The 19,122-nt window shown below is 43.8% G+C and overlaps 1 protein-coding gene across 1 annotated transcript; it reads left to right on the forward strand.

Moving 5' to 3' along the window:
* The first annotated feature begins 1,724 nt into the window (after positions 1 to 1,724).
* On the forward strand, positions 1,725 to 16,274 carry pudp (pseudouridine 5'-phosphatase). Its single transcript, XM_027008728.2, has 4 exons — positions 1,725 to 1,887; positions 2,104 to 2,322; positions 4,697 to 4,926; positions 15,603 to 16,274. The coding sequence occupies exons 1-4, from the start codon at positions 1,833 to 1,835 to the stop codon at positions 15,777 to 15,779; spliced, it is 681 nt and encodes a 226-aa protein (XP_026864529.1). The 5' UTR covers positions 1,725 to 1,832; the 3' UTR covers positions 15,780 to 16,274.
* The last annotated feature ends 2,848 nt before the right edge of the window (positions 16,275 to 19,122 follow it).

Raw genomic sequence — 19,122 nt, forward strand, 5'->3', positions numbered from 1 at the left:
TCTACACAGAGAGCGAGAGCGAGAGAGAGAGAGAGAGAGAATATTCAACAGCAGTGAATATTAAGACTTAGTACACTCTACAGATCTAGTTCTGCCTGATATGCAGTCTTAAATGGTTTCTAAAATTCTAAAGTTACAAAGTAAAAAAACCCCAAAAACCAATCATGTTATTTCGAACATTTCCATCCTCTTCTCTCTTTTCCTAGCACACCTATAGATGGGACTCTGCATCTGAGCCTTTCTGTTTCAGCCCCACCCAATTAGATGTGGAATCCATAGCCTCATTAGATGCTCCAAGATCTCTTCCCCCTTCCAACACCATTCCCCATACACGCCCCCACCCCCCACCCCCACCCCCCATTAACGAGGCACAGTCCGCTTACACTGAGCTCCCAATTACCCAGCAAAAGCGCGATCTCAAGGAGAGAACTGGGCTTGCGGGTTTGTTGGCGGATCTGCAAACGCCTTCCCCTGTGTGGGTTGTGGCACATCCTGTGGATATGGGTTAGGGGAGGAGTGAGAGGCCAGGAGGTTTGTGCAATGCAATCAGAGCATCTGCCATACAGTTTCGGAGCAGACCTACATCACAAGCTTCTGTATCTGGCTAGTGAATCAGCCCAATTCAAAACTAGTTTCTTCATTATAAATGGAAAACCATTTGTTATTGTTCTACATTGGAAGTGAAATACACTTTAATGGCCTGAATGGATTAAGTAGCTGATTATGATTTAAAAGAAGCTGATTACATTGGGCTGTTAATGCTGGGAAATGATTAACATGAATGATTAGGTTGTTAGGTTGATGTTGAATCCCACTCATTTGCACAGTGCACTGTTTGTGTATTTAATTATTGCATTAGATCACTGAATGCAGTAGCGCCACCATTATTTCTGAACGATCTTATCACTAATAATTACCACCCCCACAAATGCTACAAACAAAAGCTAAAAATGACTTAACAATTGTGATGAGAAATAATTCGCCACTTTTACTGCTTGATTTCATACCACATAAATGCCCGCACAAAAATGATTAAAGGAGACTAAAACAAAGGCAAAAAACATTTCTGTGATCTGAAAAAAACTGACATAAATAAACACATAGTATAGTCTTTCACACACTAAATAGTTTTTAACCAAAAATGTAATTACATTCATTTACTTGTTTGACTGAGTGTAGCCCAGGTTACTCTGAGCCATTCTGCTGCCACGTCAAAAAAAATATAACAAAGAACTTCATTTCCCACAATCCCCCTGCGTAAATGTTGGACGATAAGTTGCTCAGAGTTAACATCTTTACTGTATATATATATATATATATATATATATATATATATATATATATATATATATATATATATATATATATATATATATACAGTTATATATGTTATTGCCCAAGAGTAACCTTGCCAGAACCAACACTGCCAGAACCAATTGTCAAATGTCAGTGCTGAAACCTTGAATAAAAGCTACATTAGCGTAGAGCGCTGTAGAATACAGCTAGTCACTTAACAAGACAGGTCAAGTGGCACAACTATAAAGTCTTCTTCCAGGTGCCTCTTTAATACTTTTCAAAGAGATGAGTCTTCTTTGCTAGTAAAAACGTGCCGGGAATATTTATAATCGTTCTATAAATGAATTGGTAGAGTTTGGTATTTATAATACGACTAAGTTACATATTGATTACATATTACAACTTAAAGCATAGTTGAGTATTTTGATTGTCCACCACAATACTATCGATTACACGGGCTAGATTCTCTTGAACTTTACACATACAGCAGACCACGCTGAGATACAAAAAGCACAGCTGGCTAACCTCTCAGGAAAATGAGTTACAAGCCGGTCACACACGTGCTTTTCGACATGGACGGGTTATTATTAGGTGGGTGAAGGTGTCCCTGTGATTTTGCGCACCCTTCTTGCAAATACCAGCGATAGCCATCTAGCACAGCTAACAGCTAAGCTAGTTTTCTCCAGAACTCATTTTAAACGTGAGACGGTTGTATGGATGTTGAAATCCATAGGTTAGGTAAATGGTTCCGCCTTAGCACACTCCTTGACTGAACTGGCTAGCTAACCTGTTTAGCTTTCTGTGCAGATACCGAGAGGCTGTACACCGTTTCCTTCCAGGAGATTTGTGACCGGTTCGGTAAGACATATACATGGGAAGTGAAGTCTTCAGTGATGGGAAAGAAGGCGCTGGATGCGGCTAGAGTCATTCGGGACTCTCTTGACTTACCCATGACTCCCGAGAAGCTCTTGGAGGACAGTAGAAAAATACAGGAGCGCATTTTCCCGTCTGCTTCCCTGATGCCAGGTAACGTCAAGTAGTGTTATTTGTTGGGGAACATTTTTGCACGTTTTGTATATCTATTTACCATGTACAACATCAGCAGCAACAAAACAAACAAACCGATGCATAACAAAAACAAGACAGCAGCAGCAACAAGCACCTCAAACCAATACTAGGAGGGTTTTTCTTTGTTGGAGGACATTTTGTTTATCTATCTACCATACACAACAACAGTAACATCAATAAACAAACAAACAACAACAACAACCCCAAACTAGTACTGTTAGGTTTTTTCCTGATTTGTTCTTTGTTAGCTATCTCCTGATTTTTACACAACTTTGTTATCAGGGTGTTATTGCTGTATCTGCTCTAGCTGTTTAATTCTGTGATGTCAGTTTCAGAAATCATGATACTTCAGTTTGAGATTACCCCAAGAATCATTTATTCGAAGGTCTGATAAAAGAAAAAAAAATTGTATGAAACCACTGTGAGAATTTAGTAGTACAGACAGTAGATAGCTTCAACTCCTGCACTGGCATTGCATTAGCATTATTCTTTCTCTGTATCTCATATATATCATTCTCCACTTGCCCTCTGATTTGTGTTTTCGCTTCAAGCTTGTGTCCTCCATCAGAGGCCTGGGAACTTGAGAGTCCTGCATAGTATCGTAACTGTTCCCAGGACAGCACTCTGGAATGAGACCTCAGGTGTTGTTCCTGGGATCTGTTGGAACTATTCTCCCAGTTTGGGGGTTCACAGCCCCTAGTGCTCCGATTACCACAGGAACCACAGTTGCCTTCACCCTCCACGTCTTTTCTAGCTCTTCCTTCAGCCCTTGGTATTTCTCGAGCTTCTTGCGTTTCTTTTTCCTGATGTTGCTATCACTCGGGATTGCCAAATCTATCACTACGGCCATCTTCTGCTACTTGTCCTCCACTACTATGACCAGTTGTTTAGCCATTACCATCTTGTCCGTCTGTATCTGGAAGTCCCACAGGATTTAGCACGGTTGTATTCTACCACCTTTGGGGGTGTCTTCCACATAGACCTTGGAACTAGCAGCCTGTACTCAGCACAGATGTTTCTGTACACTGCCAGCCACTTGGTTATGGTGTTCCATGTATGCCCTGCCTGCTACCATTTTGCAACCCGCTGCTATGTGCTGGATTGTCTCAGGGGCATCTTTGCACAGCTTGCATCTGGGATCCTGCATGGTTTGATATATCCCAGCCTCTACAGATCTCGTGTTCAGCGCCTTTTCCTGTGCTGCCATGATTAGGGCCTCTGGGCTGTTTTTCAGTTGAGCCTTTTCCAGCCATTGGTAGGATTTCTCCATATCAGCCACTTCCACTATCTGCTGATGGTACATACTGTGCAGGGGGTTTTCCTCCCATGATGGTCCCTGCTTTTCCTCATTTTCATCCTCCTCAGGTTTCTGCTGTCTGAAATATTTTATATATATATATATATATATATATATATATATATATATATATATATATATATATATATATATATATATATATAAATTGTAACAAAAGCGCATGTACCTGATAAAAAATCTATAAAACCATTGTGAGAGTAGCAGTTGTAGTATAGACAGTAGCTTTCCATCTCCTGCTAGCACAAAAGAAAAAGATAGAGTGGTAGCCTAGGAACCGCGAGGCATCTGTAATAAGCATGTTTTTTTGTTTTTTGTTCAATTCTATACAATTAAATTATTTTCACATACCAATTACAGTACATCGGTGTAATTCTGCACAATGACCAACAAACCTTTCATTATAACTTAAAAATGCTGCTACTGCATATACCAGATAACATGGGTTAAGAAAAATCTGTTTGCAAGTGGAGATGCATATCTCTTTTTTTTTTTCAACTCTGTTACACTGAAGGTGAAAAAAACCTTTAGAGATGATGAATGAAAGTGAAATTAGCTGGATCAGAATGCTTGCTGAAATAAAGGTCACAGCAGTTGTTTGGTCTGCTGCCATTGGTTTCTTAATTGCCTCTTAACTAACATTTTGCAACATACTGCATGACCCAGTGTGGTTCCTGAGCATGAGCAACCATTCTGACCTTTTCATGTGGTTTGCATAAGCTAATTTTACCCTTATTCATCAAACAGGAATTGCACAGAACAAAGAGTGTGTCTCTTGTGATGAGGTAACAGCTGTCTAAAATTTTGGCTTTTAAAAACAAGCCATCTTGACCAGAGTTCAGCGTAATAAGATTTGGAGTCAAGGAGCTCTGTTAATTAGTGACGGTTCAAAGCGAAGTGTAAATTGAACTGTGTGCCATCTGTTAGGTCCCTTGGCTCAGTTGTAACAGTCTCCATTCTAACAGCCTCTTTTCGAACAGACTCTGTTCTAACAGTCATTCTGTTTCCCATCCTCAGGAGTGGAGAAGCTCGTCACCCATCTCCATAAGCACAACATTCCCATCGCCGTGGCTACCAGCTCAGCCGGGTTGACCTTTCAGTTGAAGACGAGTAACCACAAAGAGTTCTTCAGCCTCTTCAGTCATGTTGTCACTGGAGACGACCCAGAAGTGAAGAACGGCAAACCTGACCCAGACGTCTTCCTGGTTTGTGCCAGCAGATTTAACTCCCCAGCTAACCCGGAACAGGTATGAAAGTCATGACCTCCATCAAGGTTGCAAAAAAGAAATATTCTATTCTATTCTATTCTATTCTATTCTATTCTATTCCTGTTTTCCTGTTTTCATCTGCTCAGGTGAATATGTGTACCAGTTTTGTCTTCACTCCAGTGATTAAGAAATCCTTATCGTGATGGGTGAAGTACATTTAAAAAGTGGAAAGAAAAAACTTACATGACATCCCCATGTCCAAACTTAGGAGCATGGCAGAGTTTGGGGAAGAGCTCTCATGCGTCCTTGGTTTCTCCGTTGCCATGCGGGTGGAAGTGTTCAAACAAGAGCGAGTGAGGGGTGTTTAATTCAGGACGATGCGTGGGGAGCTGCTGAAGAATCCGTAGGAATGCCACGGCTCTGTTCCTCTCAAAGCCACTTATTTCCCTGTTTAATTGCCTTGTATGAAACACACAGAGAAAGCCTGACAGGAAAGAGCCATCTGTGGATGTGGATTTTCTAGACGCGCAGTTCAGCTTACAACGCTGTAAAACCCTGTTAAAAATGTGAAACGAGAAGAGAGATGGAGAGAAACAGTGGTGTTATTCCAACACTGCCTCTGCTTTGTTTATACTAATGACATTGTAGTAATACACAGAAGCCATACCACACCGTTTCACTATTCTAGCACCAGTTGCCTTTAACAGATTCTTGTCTCAGACTGTGTGATGTATCAGAAATTGGTTTGAGATCAGTGGGGAACGTAATGTCTGCCAGCACCTGGGTTTTGATGGTTTGGCTAACCACCTGGACTCTCATTTCCTTTAAACTACTCCAGAGCCTGATGGTGGTTTCGATATTGGTGAACCGTCCTTGCTCGTGACTGAAACTTCCGGAAAAATCTAGGAAGGAAGGCAGCCAGCCAGGTGTTGAATAGTGCGATAAAGAGTGGTGCTCCTCCCAACGAGATATGAAAGTGGTAAGGAGAGACAGAGTGAAAGAGTGAGCGAGGGGGAGAGTTGTTCAGAGGAAAAACAGATGACACTGTGTCACTTGCCTGCGTCTCCACGCGACACGGATGCTTGGACAGACAGAGAGCGAGAGGAGAAGAAACAAAGCGAAATGGTGAGGGTACAGGTAGGTGAGTAAGGGAGAGAATAAAAGAAAAAAGGTATTCAGAGGAAAGATGCGTGAGAGAGGGACAGGGAAGGATATGGGATTTCTTCTTTAAAAGTAGTCTGTGTGTCGCTGTGTGGCATTGGGTGGGTAGCGTGCATTAGAAGCTTCCAGTGGGATGCAGTAGTAATCAGAACATCGGAACACTTTCTGCTGAGATTCAGGAATTCTTGGTGTTCATGAAACATTTCTTCATCCACGTTATGGGGTGGGCAACTCCAGCAGACGTGTAGTGTTTCCTTCCTTTTACATCAGCACCTCAGTTCCTGAGAAACGCCGGTGGGATTGGGGGTGCGGGGGGATGCGGTGAGGGTCTTGTTTGCACTCACAACTGACGAACGATGACAAGTGGAATTGAAGCGGCAGAGAGACATAGAAGGCAGGCGTGCACGAGCAGGCGTGCACGAGCACTAATCACGACTCCTGCGCTGGCTGGCTGGAGCTAGTGCTGCTCCGCTGCTTTCCCATTGCTCAGTGAATTCTTTACCATTATTTATCAGGGCCCAGGGATCACTAGCTAGCACTATGCAGGAGTCTCGCTCGCTCTCTCTCTCTCCCCTTGCCATAAACACGATCTATCAGCTTACTGCTTCTATTAGCTAGCGATTAATGTGAAATTTTAAAATGATAATCCAGTTAACTAATTCACATTTATTTTATTTTTCTGCTGATTCGCGTACCCTCTGGTTATATTGGAGAATAGATAAAAATGAATTCTTTGTTCCCCAGTCTGTTTTTGCCATTTAGAAGTTCCTCTTTTGCTATAATTTGTGTGCATTTTATGGTTGCCTTTCTTTTATGTGAAGCTTCTTTTTTTTTTTCTGTCAAGTGCTGTTGTTTTGATCTATTAAAGTTTGGACAGGACAAGTTTACACCTGATGCCATACTACTAGCTCTTCTTGAAGGGCTTAAACCTCGGCATAAAGTCATTTAATTATTTATGCCAGCTCTGCTTTGAAATATTACCTAGCTTCAGGTACAGAGGTAAAGATGCTTCCTGCTGAAAGTGAGATGCACTCTAAAGGGGTTGCTTGCTTTCTTTTTCTAAAGTAAGCCAGTGAATTTGGTACCAGAGCAACTACTTGGCTGTTTTTCATAGACCACTAGTCCAGTATAGGTTTCCCTGGCCCTAATTATGAAATTCTGAATTATAGTACAAGGAAAATATATATTCATATAAGTTAAAAACATTAACTTTTTCAACGCGCAACTTCCCATGTCACATTACCATGCGTTTCCTTTGTTAAACCAGTTAAGGTCTGTACTTAATTTGCGTTATAGTTTCAAAATCATAGCAAAGAGACAGGTTTATTTCAGATTTATTTGTTATATCAGAGTTTCAGTGGGTCAAAAGTTTGCACTTCATTAGTATTTGGTGACATTGATTTCAAATCACCTTCCAGCAGCTACTCTCGATACCTTTCTTTGTCCCTTCCTTCTGACAGAAATGCTTACTCTGTTACTCCTACTTGCTCAGGTTTGTGGAACTCTTTGCTTGAATGTGATTTTATAATACAGTCCACAAACTTTCCATGGCAGAGGTTCCCAACTTAAGCAGCTTGCGTCCCACACAACTGACCACAAAAGGTCCTCCACGGCCTAGAGGATTTCACCATGCTGTTCATTTAAAATTCAAACACGGATAAAACAACAATTGGTGTAGCCTGTTGAATTTCCCTTGACCATATAATCAGACATTAACACTTCAGTGTCGTGTTTTTTTTTTTTATAATCCTTTTGCAACAGCCTTTCCAGTCACTGTGATGTAGGGCTTTCTTTGTGGATGTAGATACATTGGTACCTGATGCCTTCACCAGTTCCTTTGTGGTTCTGTTAGGATTCACTTTAACCTTTTGGACCAAAGTTCATTCAGCCCTAGTTATTTTTTGCTTCCTGCCTGAATGTGCAGTGTCTGTGTAGTTCCAAGATTTTTATGTATGTGTACAGTTATTTGTACAGATGCTTGTAGTACCTTCAGTTGTTTTGGAAATTGCTCATGAAGAGGAGCTGGATGTGTGGAGGTCTGCAGTTTTTCTTCTCAGGCCTTGTCGAAGTTATTTGCATTTTCCATTGATATCATTGGCTCTTAATGTGAAATCCCCGTTAACTCTTAATTATGAAAGTTTGGCAATCAGACAGTTTGCCAATCAGAAACCCCTAAAAGTCATATCAACGTCCTGAATTTTCCAGAATCTTTAGAGAGGCAACTTTGTGTATGTAAACTTTTGACCCAATGGAATTCAGGTATGGTGAATTAAAGCTGAAATAAATCTCTCTAATTGAAATTCAGTTGAAATAAATATTGCCCCAACAGGCTCACCTAAAGAGGTGTGTGTGTGTGTGTGTGTGTGTGTGTGTGTGTGTGTGTGTGTGTGTGTGTGTGTGTGTGTGTGTTAAACTGCAGTATATTACACCAGGTTTCCTGAGAGGAAAAAGGATGTTTTGAATAGAGGTCCTTCATCAGCTGTGCAAGCAAGCAAAGTGCTTCTGAAGTTCTAGAAGGTGAAACCCACATGTATATCATTTCCAAGTCACGTATCTCCTTTTTTGTGATGGAATAGGAGTGTGTTCTGACGTGGCCCTTGGCTACACAGGTTCAATAATACATGTAGGAACTTGTGCTTCAAAAGTGCTTCAGATCAAAATTTCATCTCTCACTATTACATGTCTTGGACAGGGTTGGTGAACGGCTTTCGCGCTCAGAAAAAACACCTTTCGTCGTGCTTTTCTTCGGAACGTTTTTTTTTTTTTTGGGGGGGGGGGGTTTAACCAGATCTGGAACCAGCCTTAGTGTGTGCCCTAAAGCTGCCAGTTTTGTATTAGAAACATCAGCACTTGTACCAAGAGCAGAAAGTGCGGGCTCCAATTGTTCTATGCAGAGGAAGTGTGAGCAGGGGCTTCTGGTGGAGAATACCAAGCAGCCTGTATCCTGAGGCACAGGAGCAGCCGCACACAGGTGAGTAATGAAGGGATGCCCCATCATCTGTCTCCATTCACACCCCAGGCTAGGAAACGCCGAGAGGAACGGGGCACTCTTCACTCTTCAGAGCCGGCCCGTAACACCCCAGAGGGAGCCGGCCCCTTACAGGAGGGGTGGGCTCGGCCTCGGATCGACGAGATGAGACGGAGAGCACGAGCCAGTGCCTCGGACGCGGAGGGGAGCCACATTCCACTGCTGTCGCTCGTAACGACGGGGAAGCACATTCCGCCACCATCTGTCATAATGGCAGTACAGTAATGTGGAACGGTTGAGAGAGCGAGACATAGCCCATGTAGTAGCCCATGTCTCTTTTCTTTGATTAACGAGCAGCACGGTGCCCATCCGTCAGGTGACATTTTTTGTCATTACTGATTTGGAAGCAGAGTCTCTCAATATCTGCAGGCTTTGTGACTTGATTGTGGTTGGGCTGCTGATAGCCTATAGTGGAGTTCATAGAGTAACTCCACCTTTGAGAATAGGAGGTAAAGTTAACCTGTGTTTCTGGTCTGTTAAGAGCTAATTGCCAAAGAGATCCAGCCAGTTTTACCAATTCTGAGAGAAGTTTGAAACTTGGATTAACTTGCTTACTTTGAGTTTATCTTAAAGTTTAGGAAACACTTAATATCATGCGCTAATTTGGTTTATAAAAGAATGCACTGGTTCTTTAGATTCTGCTCTCAAATGCGAAGAATACAGAATTTACAAACTTTCCGAATGTTTTGCTTGACTGAATTCTAAAAACATTGTAAAATATAATGGCACCTGCTGGTGATTACTATTTTTGCTTTTTAAAAAATCAAATCAAACAAACGGGGTATTTGCCTTTAGTTTGCTTTATTGCATCGAAGCACGAAATTACTGTGGAGTTGGACCAAGGAACAAGAAACTGAAGTAGTTTGATTGCTGACTGGTCTGCAGTTTGTCCGATCAGATTCTGATGCTTTCTACAGTGTGGCTCAGTCTTTCAGATATAGTATTGGGTCAGAAGTTCATGTGCGTGCTCGCGCGTGTACATGTGCATGTGTGCTTGTTTGTGCAGTGGCGCAGTCTCAGTATAGGGATTTTAATTTTTTTAACTTTACAGCTCAAATCCCCATTGAGCACTTTATCAAACCACCAGCTCTGAGTGGGGAGTCTTTATAGAGAGAGCTGTTAAATTTGAAACCTTGAAAAGTATGTGGGCTGCAGAATTTGTGTGTGTGTGTGTGTGTGTGTCCACAACTTTATTGAGGAGCTCTGCGGTATTGATCATTCTCCTAACCCCATCTGGGGAAAGGCCATGCGGGCACTGGGAAATGAGATATGAAATTAAGGATTAAGTCAAATTTATCATCAAATGACAGAACCCGTATGCCAAATGCTTGTTTTTTTTTTCTTCTTTTTTTTACTCCTCCTTTTTATTAAACTTTTTGAGTACTTTTAAAGATGACTTCTTTAAAATCCACTTTTTGGTTCTTTATCTAACATGGAGCAGCATAGAAGGGTGACAACAGATGACCGAATTTCTCTGAACACTCTGAAAATGTGAGAATTCTTCGGATTGTTAAGAAAGGCAGAGATGCCAGTTGTTCAGCCGAATGAGCTGTCTTGTTCATGGACCGTTCTAGAGCCTGTTCCATGTTGGAGACATATTGGATTTATTTAGAGCCCATGTAGCTAAGGCACCACTGTTCTGCACTGCAACCAACCCATAAGCTATGATCCATGTCTGTCGAATTTGCACTGCCACTTGATAAATCGTTTCTTTACCTAGCCATAATGTATTGGCCGGCCCATTCTCCTCTTTGGAGACTCAAGGCCGATTTAAGCCCGTCCGTGTAAGATTGCGTCTGTGTCTGGATGGCAATCCAGGGAAAATGGATCCCCTTCACCTCCACCTGTCAATCTGCCTGTTCTCTCTGCTTCAGCCTGAATGGCTGGTCTTCCCTTGACCAGGCTTCTGGTTGATTTCCCCAGATCTGCTGGAGATGGCCCTTAGAGAAAGAGATTGAAGCTATGATGAACAGAGATTAGTTTGGACCTCATTTAGCTTCTGAGCTCACTGTGTTACTGCACAATGGCCAATCACAGACGTTCCGGGGGGGGGGGGGGGGGGGGTTAGAGCGTTGTCCCCCTTAATATAGCATTTTATACAGAACTATAGATTTTTAAATACTATAATGTGCATTGAAAGAACCTGTGCTATGGATGCAAAATTCATTTTTACGTTTCAAAAGATTGCATCCTCCCCTTCATATGCCTCAAAGCGGCTTGATCCACTGTCCACTATCCCTGAACAACGACCCCCCCCCCCCCCACATTGGCGCTTGGTACGAGTGCCTGTGGCGCTAGGAAGCGTGTCAGTGGTGGCTGACCTCCAGTAAGTAGCTGCTTTGCAAAGGTTGACTTGTGTCAGACATTTTTCTTTACTCCTACTATGGAGTTGAACACAGTAACCAGACTGCATGTTGTTCGCGCCATTACCTCGCGGCTGAGTCTTGTGTGTTACTGTGGCTGTCATATTGGTACAGGGCAGCTGTTTCTCCTAATGCATGTCTAGTGAGGCAGGAGGTGCACGCGTGCATACAAGGACTTTTCAAGGAATGTTACAAATGCTGTATGTGTATTTCTGATCAAGGATACTTGGTTTTCATACCAAAACACTTTTATCTTTTAACGATGGTGATGGTAATGCTAAAATGTTTTAGATGAACTTACCCCATGTACATTCATATAGCAGTACTTTTGGCAACACGTCTGGGATCCCCTTCAGGAATTACTCTTGAGAGTTTTCTGAGGTTTTTTTTGTCTTCAAGAGTGAAATGAAATATCTGCCCATGATGATGGCCATCATCTCATGTGTCACAGCCTAAATAAAATGGTCTGTGTGAAAAGTTGGAAGCTTATTCCTCTCTCTCTCTCTCTCTCTCTCTTTCGCTCTCCCCATTGTTGCAATAGTTCTGATAATAAACCACTCCCCACTGCCCTTAGCCTTACTGATTGTTAGAAAGATGTAGCCTGCAATCTGTCATTGTCTTGAGAATAGCTTTAACAACCCTCCCCATGGGCACACACACGCACACGCACACACACACACAGGCAGCAACAGACATATACTGAGCATACCAGTATACCATATAAACAGACACATATATGCATGTCACACACACAAGGTCCGCCCACTTTACATTTGTGTGTTTATTTTTCCCCTTGTCCTGATTGGCTCTGTTTTGTGAGCAGTGGGAGTGTAACAGCCAGGAGCGTCCCTGTGCTTCCCAGCACATCATTTCTGCAGCCACCTAAACATTTCCTGTGTGGTATTTGCGTGTCAGCGAGCGAGCGTGTTCCTGGCAAAGTTATACAAGTGACCCTTCCTCCTGTGGTTCTGCTCTTAGCTGTGTCTTATTTGGGCAGCGCGCTGTTCCAGGAAGTAATTAACAGTACAGCGAGGTGTGGCAGACCCTGTGATTGTCCTCAGTGTCAGACGCTATTTATATTAATTTGACTGATGGATATAATTTTTAACATCTTAAGCAGAGTTCTGATGCATTTATTAAGTGTGTGTGTATGCACGTATGTGCATGTGTGTGTGCATATGTATGCATGCGTGCGTGTGTATCCATCCCCCAGGGCTACATTATACAGTGCTCTATATTAGGGTTTGTGCCATGTTTCTTAGGCTTGTCTTCCCTGGCTTGCTCTGACAGGAATAGGTAATTTTAATGAGATTTTGCCTCTGCCTGTCAGAGCTCCCTCACTGCTCGGGCTTTTTCATGGTCCTGCACACGTGTGTAGAGCTTCACTGTGTGTTTTTGTGATTGTGCGTTCATATGCGAGAACGTGTGCTTGCGAGCATGCACATGCACGCGCACATAAGCGCACACGCGTAGGATTTTGCCGGTGCGGTGTGATCATGGTACAAGTTATGGGACTGTGCTGCGGTCATCTGGCTCATGACATTTTCCCAGAGTGCTGGTCCACAGATGGGCTCTGATGTGTCAGGTCACGTCAGCGGTGCATGTTAAGCGTTGTGTGTGTGTGTGTGTGTGGGTGTGGGTGGGTGTGGGTGTGTGTGGGTGGGTGGGTGGAGTCTGGTCATGCCCAGATCAAGTGCTAAATGTCAGCCTCGAAGTGTGTCAAACTGCTTATTATAATAGTCATCCTCTGTACTGGTTTCCAAGCATTTGGCCTGAACGTAAATGGCAAGTGAACACAATGCATCATCTGGTGATGGCAACTTTGCATCCAGAGAGATTTTATTCATTGTTGTATTGGGAGATTTTGAAAGAAACACTACACTCTGTGTTGCTGTCTCTTTGACTTTGTCCTTCGACTTTGTCAAACCTCTGTCAGTGGAAGCTGTCTCATCTCCTTACAAACTTGCTTCAACTTGCCTTTTACCTCTAGTGGTTTTACATGGTTAGATTGCAGCCCACGATCTACCCAGTACAGCAATTATGTTTGACTTCTAGAACTTTCTGTGAATTGTCCTTTAAATGGCTTCTGGCTCTGACAGGAATTGGTACTCAATTTCCATAATGCGTTCTAAAAATCTGTCCTTAATGACAAATTGAGTTTTTCCTCAGTAGCGTCAGCCTGTGTAATCACACTGGAAAAGAAACTGTAGGAGTGTTTGTTTGCAACTGATCGGGTGCTCTGCAACCCCCCCACACGCATGTGTACACACTCCATCAAAAAAAATGTAAAAATTATTTTTATTTTTTTTTTTACTTCTGCTCAGTAGCGTCAGCGTGATGCAGCAATGCAAACTGTGTCTGTCTGCCCACTCATGTTACTCACTGTCACCGAATAATCGCCCATGTGCTTTTGGATGTGCACACACAGATAAAGGTAGGAAATCCTTCCTCGCGAGTTTCAGAGGTGTTTCAGGAAAGTTGTAGCTCAGTACATGCAGCAGCAGACAGCCTGGTGAACATGACCCAGCATAAACAGGCTTTTCAGAAAGGCTTCATCGGTCAATCATTGGACTACGGTTCGCCTGAGTGTTTTAAGCATTTTAAGTACGAGAAGCAGGTTTTGTTGCAGTTTTTTATCTGGTTAGCAGTTCTCCATGTCATGCTATGGACCACTTCATCATATATGATTATTTAACTTTAATAATAATATTTAAGAACTTTTAAGAATTCACTGTTGACCAATCCTATTATTGAAGCTTTGGTTGTTAAAGCTGTAATGATGGTCCCAGTTATCTCTGAAGCCCTGGCTTGGGGTGAGGCACCTCTCAAAGGGCCAAGTGACTCTCAATTAGTGGCCTTCACATGAACTTCCCTGTCTTTTGCCTTCTCGGCTGCCAGTGTGATTGACAGGCATTCAGCGACTGCCTCATGCAGCAGGAATGAGTAATTACCGTCTGTCTCTGGCGTGAGGTGTACCAGACCTTCGCTAATCCGACAAGAGAGATGCCCCCCCCTCCCCCGCACCCCCTCCCTCCCGGCTGATGGCGATGTAGCTGCTATTCTACTCTATGCTTTTGTGTTCTGCTCCCCCGAAGCTTCCGCTCTCTCAATGCAAGACTCTCTGATTAGGGGTCATTTACGGGGCTCTTTTGCTTAATTGCGGTTTTTAATTGTGGCCCTCGACGCAAGGGACTTGGCTAAGCCTTCCACTCTGAAGTGCCCAACGTTTCCGCTGGTCTTTGTGTGTGTGTGTGTGTGTGTGTGTGTGTGTGTGTGTGTGTGTGTGTGTGTGTGTGTGTGTGTGTGTGTTCTCCACCATGCAACAGGCTAAGGGACATCACGCAAGTCAATTAAGTCCATTCACAGAGAAGTCAAGTAGGGTTTTGTTCTTTTGCTTACGGCAAGAGGAGCAGGTGGAATGCGAGCGCAGTTCCCGATGCTCTTTGGCCAACGGTTTACTCCTTTCTTTCATGTGCCAGTAGTCATTAAAATCCCTCCGTATGAAATAAAAAATTAAAAATCTTTTGGTCAAATTTTGTGTGCGGTGTCCAGTGAGGAGTGCGTATCGGTTTCACTAGTCATGGGGCTACATAAATTACACCCTGAATCAGATATTGACCATGCACAGCTGGGCTTTGGAAATGTTAGCTGAGTGGTGACTGGTTGTAGAGGAGCCCTGCCTGAAGCCCTTGCTTGGAACCCGTTTACGCGAGGAGTGTGAGAGCAAGAAACAGGAAGTGGTCATGGATGAACACTGAGGCTTGATTCAGATGACGTGGTCAGGTTCAACATAAGCGCTCAGCTTTCATACAGGGACTAGCTCCTGCAGTCTTTTCAAGAGCTGCTTTTACTGAAGGTCGATATTATGAATGTAGAAACTTCTCACGATTTTATATAGTTCCAAAGTTTATCTGCCATAACTTTGCTGCTCTTGACACACCTTCACTTACATCCTTCAGGTGTCCTAACCTTTATTTTAATTTACTTTAATCTTTTACTTCTTACTTCTTAGTGGGGTATCTAAAACTCTGCTAGGTAATTCCATCTATTTCCTGGACGGTGCACGGCTTGGAACTGGATTGGGTTCCTGACACACCACAGCAGTGCAGTCCATGGTGGACGTGTTGTCTGTCTGTCACATGTCACGGTTCTTTCTTCCACAGTGCCTGGTGTTTGAGGATGCTCCCAACGGGGTCGGGGCGGGCCGGGCCGCCGGCATGCAGGTGGTCATGATCCCGGACCAGAACCTGGACCGAGGCCTCACCCAGGAGGCCACGCTGGTACTGGAGAGCATGGAGGACTTCAGGCCTGAGATTTTTGGGCTCCCAGCCTACGATTAGACTCCTTCTTTCTGCCTTACTTGGTCCAAGATTATTTCCACGTTAGGCGTTTAATCGAAAGAATGCATAGCGTTGTTAAAATGTTCAGTCACACAGTCCTTTTTTTCCAGTCAGTCCCCTCCTGGAATCAGGGGACAAGACAAGCATGGCGGGTCGGTGTTATGATGCTTTGCAGGTAATTTGATTGAATACTGACTTAATCTTGTTGGTGCAATCAAAAGGCTCAACCTCTCAGCACACCCGTTATACCCTCACTGCTGATGGCATGAACAGCAACCAAGCTCATTTTGATTCTGCTGCTCAATTAGGCCCAGTCAAGCCATTAATCCACACTGACGGTTGTTGTTTGTTCTTTTTTCCACATTATCCAATTAGTCGCAGTAATGATTTATTTCTATATTTAACAGAATGATGATGTATTGTCCAAATGCTGTGTAAATTTGTGAATCCTGGGAGATTTTAATAAAGACTTTGATTTAACTTTTTGAAACTTCACATTTCTGCCCATTTAGTCTCTTCTCCCCCTGTATATGACAATGTAGCAGTCCTAGTTTTGAGACCTGCAGATTTCAGTATACTACCTTTCACTTTTACCACGACCACCACACAGACACCCAGAGAGGCTTATTAAAAAGGCGAAGACATTTTGAAGATTGAACCATGCAAAGTAATCGAGTAATAAGGGATCTGGGAAGGCAGGCATCTTTCAGCTCTTAGCCAAGCGCACCTGCTCTGTGCCAGGGTTAGTGCCGTGCCTGCTCCTCTCCCCTCGGTCCCGCCCGATGCGGCGGCAAGCTCAACCTCGAAGCTTTTCTCTTCATGAAAGCCCTCGGTGACGAGGCAGATTTCCAACGGTGTTCTCATTCCCATCTCTGTGTCGGCTCTGGGCCTTTCATCCTTAAGGGGGTAAAGGTGAAGGTGAGGCTGGGTGGATGAGGGGTAGGTGTAAGGTTAAGGTGTGGGGAGTTATCCGTTTATGCTTGAGCACTGCAATGAGCTGGTATGAACAATAAATATGTGTTACTGAATAAACAACACTTGTTACACAAAGTGGTGTGTGTGTGTGTGTGTGTGTGTGTGTGTGTGTGTGTGTGTGTGTGTGTGTGTGTGTGTGTGTGTGTGTGTGTGTGTGTGTGTGTGTGTGTGTGTGTGTGTGTGTGTGTGTGTGTGTGTGTATGTGTGTGTGTTTATATGAGACGAAGAGAAGGGAGCCTAGCAGGTGGTATGAACCGAAGCCCAAGCGTGGGTGAGCCCCTAAAACAACACAATGAAGATCTCACATCCTCATCCTCTTTCTTGTCCTTTTTTCTCTTTAATTTAGAAACGTGCAAATTAATGTCGCACTTTTTCGATTGCTGGCTTTTTTAGCGAAAGTAACACCTGCGCTAACACCATGCTATTAGTGACTAATGTCTCATACACCTTGGTGTATGTAGGCACTTCTCATCTGAAAATCACAATCGCATCGCACGGCCTACTCTGTACTGTATGTATTAATATTTTTATTTTCAAACACAAAACTCATCAAACTAATTGCATTAAAAAAAAAATCAGAAGACCAGTATTAAAGCTTTATGTTGGATTGCAGAGATCCAATAATGTGTGTGCAATTAATAACAGAAATGTGTTGCTTATGTACTGGCCTAGAGAGAGTGGTGAGGTGAATTTGCCCCCTGGTCAGCCCATGGGCTCCATCCACACTGTGAAACCTGACAGAGCTCTGGAGTGGCTGGGCCCAACTTGGCACTGGTAATGAGATGCGGCATCGGACCTTTTCGATTGGTCAGGAAGGGCAGCCCATTTGTAGCCTAGCTGCATCCTCCAGACCACCTGAACGCCACTGGCAATTCCAGCGGGCAGGTCTTTGGGGAGCGTGGGGGGGTTGAAAAAGAGGGCAGCAGACGACTGAGGGAAGAGACAATGTGAGAGAGGGAGAGGGAGCGAGAAAGATGTGTAAGAGGTGAAGATAAATTGAATGTGGTGTGGAGAGTGGAAGAAAGAGTGCCTTAAAAGTATGGCGGTTGACAGAGAGCTGAGTTGGGTGAGCTTCCTGAAGATGATGTGGGGTGGGAGCAGGGGATTCGAGAGTAAACGAGGTATTAGACCACAGAAGGATGGAAGGACAGCAGCTGAGAGAGGAGCAGGAGCAGTGCAGAAATGTCGTGGGCGAAAACTGATGGGCTGAGAAAAAGATGGGGCAGGAGGGCAAGAACAGGAGTGTGTGTGTGTGTGGGGGGGGTGGTGTTGGGGGTGCAAAGAGGTTTAGAAAATAGCAGCAATAAGAAGTCAGTGAGGACAGCACGCTCACACACACACACACACACACACAAACATTCTCCTTATTCAGGCAGAACCCAGATAGGCAAACAGAATCCGAGGGAACACAATTCATCCTCTATGTCAGTCTTCTCTGCCGGGATTTTATCAGGCCTTGGAAAAACTGGCCCCCTTAACAGACATAGAGTATGCAAGGTCTCTTGGTATGGGCGACCTGATTTCCAACATAAAAGCCCTTTTCTTACGCTCCGCCACCACGGCTCAACAAGAAAGCAGCTCATCTGATAACGATGACGGCCCTCCGGGTTTTAAGCAAAGCCATTCTCCGACGCTGACTTTTAATGTGTCATTAGAGCTCGGTGTGGAATAAAGAATAAAGGAGCCTTGGCTGTTTGGGAATATGTAATCAGCGTCTTTGTGTAGAGATTATCACAGGACTCTGAGGAAAAAGGGCAGTGATTTCTAAAACAGTGGTAATATACTTCTGGTCTCGCTGAGCTGGTCAGTACTGCTTGACTGATTAGACATCACATTGGGACGTGTGTATGTGTTGGTTCATGTAACACCCCAAAGAATCGGTTTCACTGGCATTGTTTGGTAGAGGCCCAGTTGTACCATCAAAGAAAAGCAGCCAGCCATTTTTGTATTCTTGAAATCAGCCAACTAAATATGTAAATGAGCCTGCCTTCACCTAGTGCTTCATTTGCAATAGGAATAAACAGACAAAAAGCCATTGAAATGTGAGAAGAATGTACAGAGACAATGTGAGTGGCGTTGGAACATAGAGCCTCTGAAACAAACAACCTGCAGCGGAAAGATCCCAGGAAGAGCGAAAAGAAAGAAAACGATAATAACAAAAGACAGAAGGAAACAAAGGGCGTCGTGTTTTTAGAAACTGCGCCGCCTATCTCCGGGACGCAGCCGGCGGGGTGGAGGGGTGGGGGGGGGCGCACATGCGGGACCGCCACGATCCGACGGGAGCGACTTTCCCGTCACGCGGCTGTCCGTCTGACGCCGCGGGATGTCCCGTCGTATCGTCTCCAGACCCCGGTGTGCTGAGACTCCA

This window comes from Electrophorus electricus, chromosome 16, assembly GCF_013358815.1.
Source record: "Electrophorus electricus isolate fEleEle1 chromosome 16, fEleEle1.pri, whole genome shotgun sequence".
NCBI classification, from domain to species: domain Eukaryota; kingdom Metazoa; phylum Chordata; class Actinopteri; order Gymnotiformes; family Gymnotidae; genus Electrophorus; species Electrophorus electricus.